This window comes from Cnephaeus nilssonii (genome assembly GCF_951640355.1).
Source record: "Cnephaeus nilssonii genome assembly, chromosome: 7".
NCBI lineage: Eukaryota > Metazoa > Chordata > Mammalia > Chiroptera > Vespertilionidae > Cnephaeus > Cnephaeus nilssonii.
In genome coordinates, this window is record NC_137078.1 from 70,473,201 (window position 1) to 70,487,248 (window position 14,048).

General features: G+C 39.6%; 1 protein-coding gene across 6 annotated transcripts in view; it reads right to left on the reverse strand.

The window, feature by feature from the left end:
• Positions 1-14,048, reverse strand: part of TUT4 (terminal uridylyl transferase 4) — a 130,259-nt gene that overhangs the window by 78,830 nt on the left and 37,381 nt on the right. For 4 of the 6 annotated variants that reach the window (XM_079776916.1, XM_079776915.1, XM_079776914.1 and 1 more), the window contains exon 2: positions 9,641-10,521. In XM_079776916.1, the coding sequence (XP_079633042.1) occupies positions 9,641-10,424 (784 nt within the window). In that variant the 5' untranslated portion in view covers positions 10,425-10,521. Of the gene's footprint in view, positions 1-5,185; positions 8,279-9,640; positions 10,522-14,048 lie in introns of those variants that run through there. The other 2 variants (XM_079776918.1, XM_079776919.1) reach the window with 2 other exon arrangements.

Genomic DNA, 14,048 nt, shown 5'->3' on the forward strand with positions numbered 1-14,048 from the left:
CAAATATCAACTGATGAAAGGATAAACAAAATGTAATATAGCCATACAATGGAATATTATCTCTATAAAAAAGGCTAAGTGACTGACCATATGTCTGTCCAACTGTTCGACCGACCGACCAGTACACGATGCGCACTGGCAATTTAAAAATAAATGCTGACTCATGCATGTGCGATTCATATAAAGCTCTCAGAATGGATATTACTGAAATGATTTGTAACGAATCTATTATTGAAGCTACCTTTGGAAATAGTATATCTATAGATAATATTAAAAATATATCTAAATGAGCGATTCTTTGTCCAAAAAATGAGCACATTCATAAATTAAATGAAGAAATTTTGGACATACTCGATGGAGATTTTCACACCTATTTGAGTGATGATTCCAGCGATTCAATGGATGATGCCGAAAAGGAAAATTTTCCCATCAAATTTCTTAATAGTATTATTCCTTCGGGAATGCCGTGTCATAAATTAAAATTGAAAGTAGATGGAATCATCATGCTACTGAGAAATCTTAATAGTAAATGGGGTCTTTGTAACTGTACTAGATTTATTATCAAAAGATTGCGACTTAACATAATCGAAGCTGAAGTATTAACAAGATCTGTGGAAGGAGATGTTCTAATTCCAAGAATTGATTTGTCCTCATCTGACAAATTGGCCTCCCATTTAAATTAATTCGAAAACGGTTTCCCGTGATGCCAGCATCTAATTGCAGAACTTTTTCATTAATAAATGACTATTAATAAATCACAAGGACAAATTATAAACAGAGTAGGAATATTCCTACCTAAACCCATTTTCAGACATGGGCAATTATATGTTGCTTTCTCTCAACTTTAAAGAGCATGTGATGTTAAAGTTGTAAATACTTCATGACAAGGGAAATTAGTCAAGCACTCTGAGAGTGTTTTTACTCTAAATGTGGCATACAGGGAGATATTAGAATAAGTTTAATCAATTTATCAGTCATTGTTTTTATCAATGTTTTTATATTATGTTTTTGTTGTTTCTATATCATGTCTTTGTTGTTGTTATATGTTATTGTTTGATAATCAATTTATATATTATTTTCATATACACTTTACTAATTTTCTTTCATCTCTGACACTTCTATTATAGAGAAAGGGCAAATAGCGATATTAAAATATTTCTTTTCATTAATTTCCTTTCAATGTGCACAAATCCATACACAGGGCCACAATAAAAAGGAATGATGTATTGATATATGTATGCCACAACACGGATGAATCTTGAAAACATTGTGCTAAATAAAAAAACCAGACACAAAAGGCCACATGTTGTATGATTCCATTTATATAAAACTAGTGGCCCAGTGCACAAAATTCGTGCACGGGGGGTGGGGGAGCTTGTCCCTCAGCCCCGCCTGCACCCTCTCCAATCTGGGACCCCTCAGGGGATGTCCGACTGCCGTGGGATCATACCTAAACCGGCAGTTGGACATCCCTCTCGCAATCCGGGACCGCTGGCTCCTAACTGCTCACCTGCCTGCCTACCTGATCGCCCCTAACTACTCTGCCTGCCTGCCTGATCGCCCCTAACCACTCTGCCTGCCAGCCTGCTCACCCCCAACAGTCCCCCCCGCCGGCCTGCTCTCCCCCAACTGGCCCCCCCCCCTGCTGGCCTGCTCGCCCCCAACTGCCCTCCCCTCCTGGCCTGATCGCCCCGAACCACCTCTACCTTGGCCCCGCCACCATGGCTTTGTCCAGAAGGACATCCGGAAGATCTCCCAATCTAATTAGCATATTACCTTTTTATTAGTATAGAGGCCCAGTGCACAAAATTTGTGCACTTGGGGGGGGGGTGTCCCTCAGTCTGGCCTGCGCCCTCTCACAGTCCAGGAGCCCCCGGGGGATGTCCAACTGACGGCTTAGGCCCGCTCACTGTGGGCCTATGCTGTCAGTCGAACATCCTTAGTGCTGCTGTGGAAGCAGGAGAGGCTTCCGCCACCCCCACTCCACTCGCCAGCCGTGGACGTGGCTCAGGGCTTCTGGCTGAGCAGCGCTCCCCCTGGGGGAGTGCACTGACCACCAGGGGGCAGCTCCTGCATTGAATGTCTGCCCCGATAGTCAGTGCGCGTCATAGCGACCGGTCATTTTGCTGTTCGGTCGATTTGCATATTAGGCTTTTATTATATAGGATAGGCAAATCTATATATATAAAAGCCTAAGCAACTGAACAACCAAATGACCGGTCACTATGATGCCCACTGACCACCAGGGGGCAGACGATCAATGCAGGAGGTGCCCCCTGGTGGTCAGTGCGCTCCCACAGCCAACCTCTCGCAGCCTGCCAACCTCCGCGGTTCCTCCCCCCGGCCGGCTGACCCCGATTGGAACCTCCCACGGCCCCTCCCCGCAGCGGGCCAATCTCCCACAGCCCCTAACCCTGGCCAGCCAACCTCCCGCGGCCCCGATCAGCCCTGATTACCAGCCAGGCCAAGGGAACCTCCTGTGCACAAATTCGTGCACCGGGCCTCTGGTCTATATATAATAAAGTAGGTTAGTAGTTGTCATTAACTAGGAGAAGGGGATAGTGAGTAGCTGCTACTGAATATGAAGTTTCTTTTGGGGATAATAAAAATGTTCAGGAATTAGACAGTAATGTCCACACAACTTTGTGAATATACTAAAAAACACCAAACTGTACATTTTTAAATGGCAACTTTTATGGCATGTGAATTATATTTCAAGAAAACTATTATATAAAAGTTAAATTAAAAAATTAAAAATATGATAGACAGTGATAAGGACTATAGGGAACAATTAAATAGGTAAAAGGATAAGGAGTATCAAAGGTAGAGGTGAGGGTTATAAATTTTAGAAGAGTAGCCCAGCAAAAGTCTTACTAAAAAGGTGAAGAAGGTAAGAGATATCCATATGGGATATGTGGGATGAGTGTTCCAGACAAAGGAAAAGGCAAATATAAAGGCCATTAGGTGGACATTTGCCTTCATATTTAAGGAACTGAAAGAAAACTATGCAGTTGGAGCAGAGAGAATGGGTAAGAAATAGATGAATGAAGGCAGAAAAACAGGGTAGTGTCACAGATCATGTAGGGCCCAGTAAATCATCTCAAGGATACTAGCTTATTCTGCTGTATGGGAAACCACTGAAACATTTTGAACAGTAGTAACATGATCTGAATAATTTTAACAGGATCATTCTAGCTATGCTGAAAACACAATGAAGGGTGGTATAAGTGAAAGTAGAGAGATGAGTTTGGTTATGCTGCTCAAAAACATGATCCTGACCAGCAACATGAAATTCACTAGGGAACTTTTTAGAAATCTAGTATCTCCGGCCTCACTGTAGACTTTCTAAATAAATCTGAGAATGGAGCCCAAGAATCTGCATTTTAAGGTAACTTTCAGATGATTCATATGCATATTAATGTTTGAGAAGCCCAGATCTAGAATACTCCCCCCTCAAATATTCACCAGGCTCACGTTCTCACCTTTCCTTCAAGTATTTGCTCTAAGGTCACCATCTCAGTAACAATTTAAATTTGAAATACCACCAGAATAGCATCATTCCCTATAACCTTTTCTATTTTATTTTTCTCATTAAATTTATCACCATCTTATTATATACTTTTGTTATTTAATGTATTTGTTGTCTTCTGCCACTCAGAACATTAATACCATAAGAGCTGTGTAGTCTGTTTTATTCATTGTCATATTCCTAGAGACTAGATCAGTACTTCATACCCAGCAGACACCCAAAAAAAATATTTATTGAATGAATAAATGGCTAAAGAAAAGATGGTGGAAGTGCTAGGTGGGAGCTAAAGTTAGGCCTAGTGAAGATCAGTCCACTAATATCAAGTGGGCCTTAGAGTAATCATATTTCTATAAAGGCTATTAGTCTAAATAGATCCAGGTATAAAGGTTTTATTTTATTTTATTTACAAAGGGGTAATCTAATGAGAAATAATTGAAATATTATTAATTTGGATTTTTGTATATGATAAAAAAGTGCTTAACAATTACATATGAATATGATTTCAAGGCAGATACTATACATATTAAAGATAATGCTTTAAAATATGAGAAGCACTTATTTATTAAAATGATTGCTATACAGTAAATCACTCATCTTAATTTGCTAAACCAAGTCTCCCAAAAGGATCTCTACTTGGTCTACTATCTTCCTTAAGCTAGTTCAGCTTTTCTCCATGTTAACAAATAAGAAAATTGCATTGAATTGGAAAAATAATAATAATAAAGGATACTCATTACTATTGCATGTCTATATCAGGCACTATTTGAACATTCTATGGTGGATTATTTCACTTAACTTTCATAACTTAGGCAGCAGCATCTCTACTTTTTAAAAAATGAGAAAACTGATAAATGCTTTAAAAGACAAGCAACTTATGCAAGTTTATTAAATTACTAAGTGCGGAAGATGAGATTCAAAACCTAAGAGTGTGGGCTCTTAGTAATTTAACTAAGAGCCCACACTCTTAGCCATCCCACTGTCACCAGATTTATTTTAAAAATACAATCTTTAAATCAGATTTTTCACTAATTCAAGTAATGAGACCCTCATAGTGATTTTATGCAACTTTAATCATTCACATACTATCATGTTTAAATTTGCCATGTCTACCAGTACTATTATTTATTTGATACTGTCTTTAAATTATTTTTTGCCTTATCTTAAGCCTTATCTATAAAATTATAAAGTTATTTTATCTTTTCTGTCTTCAAATCTTTATTGTTGAGAGTACTACAGATGTCGGCCTTTTTTCCCCATTGTCCCCCCTCCACCCAGTTCCTACCCTGCCCCATACCAGACCTTCACCACCCTTTTGTCTGTTTCTATAGGTAAGATTTTTGGTTAATCTCTTCTTGCCCCCTCTCCCCCCTTCCCTCAAGATTCATCAGTCTCTTCCATGTTTCCATGCCTCTGATTCTATTTTATTCACCAGTTTATTATGTTCATTAGACTTCTTGTTCATTTATTTTGACTTTTAGATTCAACTGTTGATATTATTTATTGCCCATATTTTTTCTTTCCTCCTCCCTCCCCTCTTATTTCCCCCCCCCCTTCTTCTTCTTCTTCCTCTTCTATTCTTCAATATTTCATGTAATACTGGTTTGGTGGTGATGAACTCCTTTAGCTTTTTCTTGTCTGGAAAGCTCTTTATCTTACCTTCAATTCTAAATGATAGCTTTGCTGGGTAGAGGCATCTTGGTTGTAGGTCCTTGCTTTTCATCCCCTTGAATATTTCTTGCCATTCCTTCTGGCCTGCAAAGTTTCTGTTGAGAAATCAGCTGACAGTCATATGGGTGCTCCCTTGTAGGTAACTGACTGCTCTTCTCTTGCTGCTTTTAAGATTCTCTCTTTGTCTTTAACCCTTGGCATTTTAATTATGATGTGTCTTGGTGTGAGCCTCTTTGGGTTCATCTTGTTTGGGACTCTCTGTGCTTCCTGGACTTATAAGTCTATTTCTTTCACCAAGTAGGGGAAGTTTTCAGTCATTACTTTTTTCAAATCGGTTTTCCTTTTTTCTTTTTTTCTGTTTTTTTTTTTTTTTTTCTCTCAAATCGGTTTTCAATATCTTGCTCTCTCTCTTCTCCTTCTGGCAACCCCATAATGTGAATGTTGGTACACCTGAAGTAGTCTCAGAAACTCCTTATACTATCTTCATATTTTTGAATTATTTTTTTCTTTTTGCTCTTCTGATTGGGTGTTTTCTGCTTTCTTATATGCCAAATCTTTGATTTGACTCTTGGAATCCTCTCCTCTACTACTGAATCCTGTAAGTTATTCTTTATCTAAGTTAGTGTATGCTTAATTTCTGACTGGTCTTTTTTTATGTCTTTGACATTCTCACTAAGATCCTTGAAAATTTCACTAAATCCCTTGAACCCCTCATTAAGTCCCTTGAAGCTCTCATTCAGATCCTTGAGTAATCTTATAACCATTGTTTTGAACTCTGTATCCAGTTGCTCCCATTTCTTTCATTTGTAACATGTTTCTTTGTCTCCACATTTTGACTGCTTCCCTGTGTTTGTTTCTAGGTAGAGTTTCAATGTCGCCTGGAATTCTTAGAATGGCCTTGTGTAGTAGGTGTCCTGTAGGGCCCAGTGGCTCAGCCTCCCCAGTCACCTAAGCTGGGCACTCTAGATGTGCCTATGTGGGCTGTGTGGGCTTGTTGTAGTTGAGCCTTGATTGCTGTTGACGTCACTGGGAGAATTTGACCTCCAGGCCAATTATCTGTGAGGACCAGTTGTGACTACAGTAGAAGAGCTACTGTGCAGGAGAAACTCCTAAGGAGCAGGACGTGCTTCAGTGGGGCTTTGATGCTCACTAAGTCTGCTCCTTGAGTGTGCTTATGGATATGCAGAATTATAATCTGGTATGATCTGAAGCTGTCCACTGGATGCACTAGCTCTAGGACCTCCAGGGAGGGGCAAAGTAGACTACTGCCTGGGGCTATGCAGCAGGAACTACAGAGAGATCTGCAGATGGCTGCTATTTGTATTGGGTTAGGAAGTGCTCAGGCGAGGCGAGGCCCAGCTGTGAAGCAAGACAGGCTGCTGCTAGTGCTGGGTCTTGGGCCTTTTATTGATAGACTAGAGGCCTGATGCATGAAATTCATGCAAGAGTAGGCCTTCCTTCCCCCAGCTGCCAGCACCAGCTTCCCTCTGGCACCCGGGACCCGGGCTTCCCTCGCAGCTCTGAATTCATCCAGAAGGTCATCCAGGACGACGTCCGGAAAGACGTCCAGTCTAATTAGCATATTATGCTTTTATTATTGTAGATTTGGGACCAACTGCTACCAGCTGTAGCTTGTTTTGACAGGTTTTAGTAAAGTCTGAAGCCTGAGCCAGGACAGGCCATTCCTCTAGAAAACCTGCTGCGAATAGCTTGGGTGGGGCTGCAAATTGGATGTGGCGGGGTCTCAGGGACTCAACAGGGCTGAGCAAACAGTGAGTCATGCTGATTGAACTCAGATATGGCTGCCAGCCATCTCTGTGATGGGGGATGTCCCAGCACAGGAACAATGATCCCTGTGAGCATCTCCATCTGAGAAAAAGCCACCCCTGAGTTCCTGGCCCGATGCCAGACAGTCTAGTTCCTCCCCATATGTGTCTAGGTCCCCCAAAGCAGCCTGGCGCTTTGGCTCAGAGAGATCAAGTCCAAGTAAGTTCGTGTGCTGGCCCTTTAAAAGGAACACCTGGGTCTCCAGCAGCCTCCATGTCACTCAGCCACAATCCCCGCTGGTTTTTACAGCCCAAAATTATGGGACTTCTCTTCCCAGCTCTGAAACCCTACCCTGGGGGTCTGGTGTGCGACTGGGATCACCTGCTTCTCACAGGCAGCCTCTACAGAGACTATCTCCCTCCTGATTAAAAAACTGACACACATGGGTGTCGGACCAACTCATTCTGCACCTCCACACAGCTACCAGTCTCGATGTGCTTTCTTCTTTACTTCTCTAGTTGTAGGACTTCCATTCATCCATCTTTCAGGCGGTTCTGAATGATGGTTGTTCTATATTTTAGTTGTAAATCTGATGTGGTTGTGGGAGGTGGCACGTACCGGCATTTAACTATGTCGCCATCTTGGTTCTCTCCTATTTTTTCTTATATACCTAAAGATACTACTAAGTTTTTTTAAATGGTCTATCAATATAACATTATCTGTATACTACCATAAATAAAAAGCTTTTTCTTAACTCTTTACCAGTCTTTCTCAAAGTGTGGCAAATAATGATTTAGAAGTAGTTTTTCCTTTTTTATCTATGTATCATGAAAAGGCTTTATTCTTTTAGCCATAGAAGTATTAAAAAAGACTGTCAAAGAAAAATCATTAGACAAAATCAGAATTAAAGTACTCAAAAGACAAGGATAATATTTACAAACAATTAATTAAAACTGAGATTAAAATCCCATAAGAAAATGAATTTTACAATGATAATTCTCAAGTAAATTGCAATAGTGTCCTAATCAATCTCTGCTTCCAGCCTTGTTACTGTCAAAGAATTTGCTGTATTGTAGCCAAATATATACATAGCACTATCTTGCTTAAAATTATTCAATGGCTTCTCAAAACATCCTATATAATAAAAGACCAACGACCATAACAGCAGAATGACCAGAACGACCGCTCGACCAGTCCCTATGAGGTGCACTAACCACCTCTTAGTCTGTTCCCCACCAGCCGGTAGGCTCAAATTGCTGAATGGCAAACAGGAAACCGAGGTGGGTGGCAGTGGGGGGCGGGACTGGCGAGTGGGTGGAATGGCCAACCACTTGGTCCCTTCCCCCAGCCCACAGGCTCCAATCGCCAGATGGCAGACAGGGAACCTGGGTGGGTGGTGGAAAATGCAGGCGGCTCCAGGCCAAGGACCCTGCCTGGCTAGTTGCCCCATACACAGAGGCCGACCCGCAGCAGGGGTGGGGCCAGTGAGCAGGCGGGAACGACTTGCCTCTCGGCCCCTCCCCCCAGCCATCAGGCTCCGATTGCCGCATGGCAAATGAGGAACCGAGGTGGGGGCGGGACTGGCGAGTGGCCTAATGGGCAACCTCTTGGTCCCTCCGCCCGGCCCGCAGGCTTCGATCGCCACATGGCGAACAAGGAACCGGGTGGATGGCAGGGGATACGGGAGGCGCCAGGCCAAGGCCCCCAACCCAGCTGGTCGCCCCACACACAGAGGATGACCTGCAGCGGGGGCAGAGCTGGCGAGTGGGTGGGACCAGCTGACCTCTCGGTCCCTCCCCCACCCGGCCGTCAGGCTCCCATTGCCCAATGGCAAACTGGGAACCCAGGTGGGTGGTGGCGGGGGGCGAGGCCAGCTGCCAGGAGCCTAGGGACTGTACCCGCACACAATTTCATGCGCTGGGCCTCTAGTTCATTAATAAAGTCCAAACTCTTTATAATGTCCTAAAAGACCCTTTATTTCCAATTCTTGTGTACTTTTCAGATATAACTTTTGCACTTTCCCCCTCAATTCCCTGTTCAATTCCCCCTCAATTCACTGTTCACATTGAAGTCTCACATTTATATCATGCATTTTTTCAACCCTAAGTCCAAATCTCTCAATTAAATCATGTGCATTCTCAACTCAAGTTTCTGACACAACTAAATTACCACTTTATCTGTATTACCCCAATCTAACTAGAAGCTTTCTTGAGGTCTGGGGCTGTAATGGGGGGTGGCGGGGGGGAGAGAAGTGTTCTTTTTTGGTTGGTATTCTTGGTTTTCCATTGTAAACACATGCTTGTCACATAATAAAAACTCAATACACACATATTTTATAAATAAATCAGCAATATATTACCAGGACCATTTAAAGAGTATGAGAGGAGGGGGGAGGGAATAGGGAAAAAGAAGAGGGAAGGGAAGGGTGACAGGAGGGGAGGGGAGGAAACATACTGACTATATTGACCACAGGAGTCACTAAATGTATATTTGCACAAGCTTTTTACCTACTATAATAAATGTAAAGTTCTTTTTTTAGCTTAAAGAGCCATATTATTAATGTTCTTCTGAATTTCAACATGGTTAAAATAAAAATGGGGGTAATTTAAAGAATGTTAATATAGGAAAATCCCCCCTCAAAAAAAAGACTTGTGGGATAATCTAATTTGTACTTACTCAAATCATCCGATATGTCTTCAATTCCTGATGCACTATCATCAGAATCACCAGTATTATCTGTAGATGTTTGTTGCTTCTGAGATCGTGGTGAGTTTTCTGGAGCAGATTTTTCTCCCTCTACATCAATATTCACCTTTTCAAGGGAAGTACAGGAGCTTGGAATTTTTTTTCCAATCTGCTGTAATTCTGTCTGCCTTATGTTTTCTTTCAACAGTGAACTGGGTACCTTCTCTGCTTCTGCTGGTGAACTAGGAACTTTTTCTGATTTCATCTGAGAACTAGGTGCTTTTTCTTTCTTCTGTGAACTAAGTGCCTTTTCCGCTACCGCTGCCTGTGAACTGGGTGCCTTTTCTGTTTTCACTGGTGAATTAGGTGACTTCGTCAATTTTTCTGCTTTTGCCTGTAAACTGGATGCTTTTTCTACTTTTGCCTGTGAAACAGGTACCTTTTCTGTTCTCACAGGTGAATTAGGTGACTTTTTTGCTTTGCAATGACTTTGATCTCGAAGGACTAACCCCAAATCTTTGGGGCCTGGAATATTGGCAACATTTACTTTACATGATTTAACTTCTGTTTTTTCTATACAAATATCATTTTGCTTATTTTTTTTACTACTATTCCTATTTGGCGAGCTGATCCCAATTTCTTTTATGGATTTATCATTTCTGGCTTTCAAAGTTTGATTAGTTATAACTTTAACTGTTTTGCTTTCTTCAGAAAGGGCCCAAGCATTCTTCTTTGGTTCATGATTTTCATTTTTAGAGGTCTTAGACTCTTCCATTATTTGAAAAGCTGCTTCTTTCCAATTGTGATATTGTAAAATAGCAGATATCCAGTAGTTTGAATTGCTTCAAATCCAGTTTAGGCAAGCAACCAATCTATTGAATTAAAAACAAAACAAAAAACAAAAAACCTGTTATTTCAAATGCAAAACTCACTTTTTAAAATCTGATGAGACATTAAAAACTTTTAAAATTTGTTCTCAAACGGAAATAATAGTAAAAAAAATGTTTAAGCTCTGAAAACTATATGAGAAAGAATTAAAGCCATTTAGTAAATAATAGCCAAATGCTCATAAAGGAGGTTCTAATGTAATTATGGCAATAAGTCTCAAAACAAGGGAATTTTAGAAGTAAAACATATTACTCAATAAGAATTTCAACTAAAAGGAAAATGATTGTGATGTACCACAGTTAATAGAATAAAACAAAGAAAATACAAGAATTCCAATCTATATACAACATAGGAAATCTATACTAATAAATGGGAAATATGCTAATTAGACCAGACATCTTCCGGACAACCTTCCGGATGTCCTTCCAGACAAAGCCATGGTGGTGGGGCCGAGGTAGAGGCAGTTAGGGGTGATCATGCCAGCAGGGGAGAGCAGTTCGGGGTATCAGGCCAGCAGGGGAGAGCAGTTAGGGCGATCAGGCAGGCAGGCAGAGGTGGTTAGGGGCAATCAGTCAGGCAGGCAAAGGTGGTTAGGGGAGATCAGGCAGGAAGGCAGAGTGGTTTGGGGCAATCAGGCAGGTGAGCGGTTAGTAGCCAGCAGTCCCAGATAGCTAGAGGGATGTCCGACTGCCCGTTTAGGCCTGATCCCACAGGCATCGGGCCTAAACTGGCAGTCGGACATCCCCCGAGGGGTCCCAGATTGGAGACGGTGCAGGCCAGACTGAGGGACACCCCCCCCATGCCCGAATTTCGTGCACTGGGCCTCTAATCAGTTTATAAAGCCTAAGTGGTAAGATCTTGTCCACATGTCTTTTCTACTAAACGCTACATATTTGTACCACTAACCTTCTAACTTGACTCTCTAAACATGGGGATACAATTTCAAGATATTTTCTCCACCTCTGAAGTATAAAGGACTTTAAATTCTTAGAGGTAAAAAAAAAATTTTTAAACCTATATAAACCCAGAGTTAAAAAGTGACAGTAAAATTTTGAATATTATAATGATGAGTATATGTCAATATACATTTGTCAAAATGCATAGAATATATTCCACTAAGAGTGAGACCCAATATAAACTATGGACTTTGGGTAATAATTATGTGTTAATGTTCCTGGCTGTAACAAATGTACTACTCTGCTGCAGGGATGTTGACAGTGGGGAAGCTATACTTTGGGGAGAAAGGGAGTATTAAAGGTACTCTGTACTTTCTGTTCAGTTTTGCTGTGAAACAAAAACTGCTCTAAAAAATGTTTTTACAAAAAGATGATAGTAAGAACACTAATATCAGAGTTCTGTATTTTGTGCTAAAATAGAAACAATTTTGCATTTACCAGAGAATATAAATTATAAACTAATTAAAAGACTGCATTTTGTTAAAATATTCCAATATTAGAACTATCTTGTATACTATATCATATGGAAATCAGGATTTTTGCTGTTCACTTTGCCCTGTATGCCTTAAATTCAGACCTATGCCTCTAAACAAAGATTAATAACATAAGTAAAAATTAGAGTCAGCAATAACAAACTGCATGTGTAGCACTTTTGATTTTACTTGATTAATTTATTAAATTACATATTTGGGCAACAGAATACCTCTAATAATATAAGTATACATCATATAAAAACAAAAATATTACCTAACATAAAAAGCTCAGAACACAGGTTGTTTACTCCCAATTACCTATATTTATGCCAAAGCATACTTCAAAAATAAATAAATAGAAAATACACTTAACTAGTTGTCTCCACTGAAACATCTTATTCAACTTGGACCCAGTTTTTATAATTCCTATTTGTAATACAGTTCCCTACATTCTCTGTCTTAATCTCTGTCTAGATTATCATCCTTTGTTTTTTTTTTAAACTTATTAGTTTTTCTAAATTATTTTATAAAGTAATATTTCAAAATATGACAATTAAAATTTAAGCCAAAACCATACTAGATTTCACCATTAATTTTTTGTCGAGCTAACATTATTTTCCGATAAAAAGCTATAGCACTTTTATACAATAAATACCCTGGGTTTTGAACATTTGAATTTATTTAATTAATACATTTTCTTTCATTACTTTTTAAATTTTTATTTATTGATTTTTAAAGAGAAAGGGAGGAAGGGAGAGAGATTGGAGTAAAAGAGAGAGAAACGTCGATTTGTTATTCCACCTATTTATGCAATCATTGGTTGATTCTTTTATACTCCCCAAGCAGAGACCGAAACTGCAATCTTGGTATTAGCAGGAGGAAACTCTAACCAACTGAGCAACCCTGCCAGGGCTCTTTCATTATTTTTGGTAAACTGTTTTACTGTCAAACAGTTGTCAAATATTTGATTATGCCTAAATTCTTATAGAAACTGCTGCAGGTTCCTAATTTTAAAAATAAAAATGGATACTATTTCTGAAAGATTAGTTTTACCTAATACAATAACTGAAATATTTTAAATTTCTAATACTATTCTACAATAAAGACTCTTTAATAATTTTGTAGCTGTCATCTTACTGACAAAGACCATAAATAATAAAGATATGCTACAGCAACACTGATCCACAATTCGGTTTAATAAATCTTTATGGGCACACTATTGCTCCACTCAATAAAAAAACCCCTCTAGCCGAATCGGGTTTGGCTCAGTGGATTGAGCGTCGGCCTGCGGACTCAAGGGTCCCAGGTTTGATTCCGGTCAAGGGCCTGTACCTTGGTTGCGGGCACATCCCCAGTAGGGGGTGTGCAAGAGGCAGCTGATCTATGTTTCTCTCTCATCGATGTTTCTAACTCTCTATCCCTCTCTTCCTCTCTGCAAAAAATCAATAAAATATATTTTTTAAAAAAAACACCAAAAAAAAACCCTCTACATATCAAGATTGCATATATAAATAAAAGCTACAAAGGTTTTTAAAAATCAATATATACTTAATTAATATAAGTAAATGCTTAGTAAGGAATACAAGATTCAGAAAATTGCCAGGTTTCATTTTAAGGGAATAATTTGTTTCATGTAACTAAAATTACATTTACATTTTTAATAGGAAAAATGTGTTATTAAAAAAAACCCAAACTATATTTATTTTCTAATCTTCCCCACCTTTTCTTATAAGAGTAGCAAATGCCCTATTGCCTCAAAAAGAAGTGTGATAACTTTATAGCAAAAACTTCTATACCCTGGTCAGGTAGCTTAGTTGGTTAGAGCATCATCCAATATACCAAGGTTGTAGGTTTGATCCCCCATCAGGGCACGTACATGAATAAACCAATGAATGCATAAATAAGTAGAACAACAAATCTTTCTCTCTCTCTCTCTCTCTCTCTCTCTCTCTCTCTCTCTCTCTTCCTTTCCCGCTCCCAAAAAATTTTTAAAAACACTTCTGAATTCTATAATTGTAAGGTAATAAATTTGTAAGATAATAAATCTGTAAGATTATTTGTAGCAATGTGTTACAGCATAAG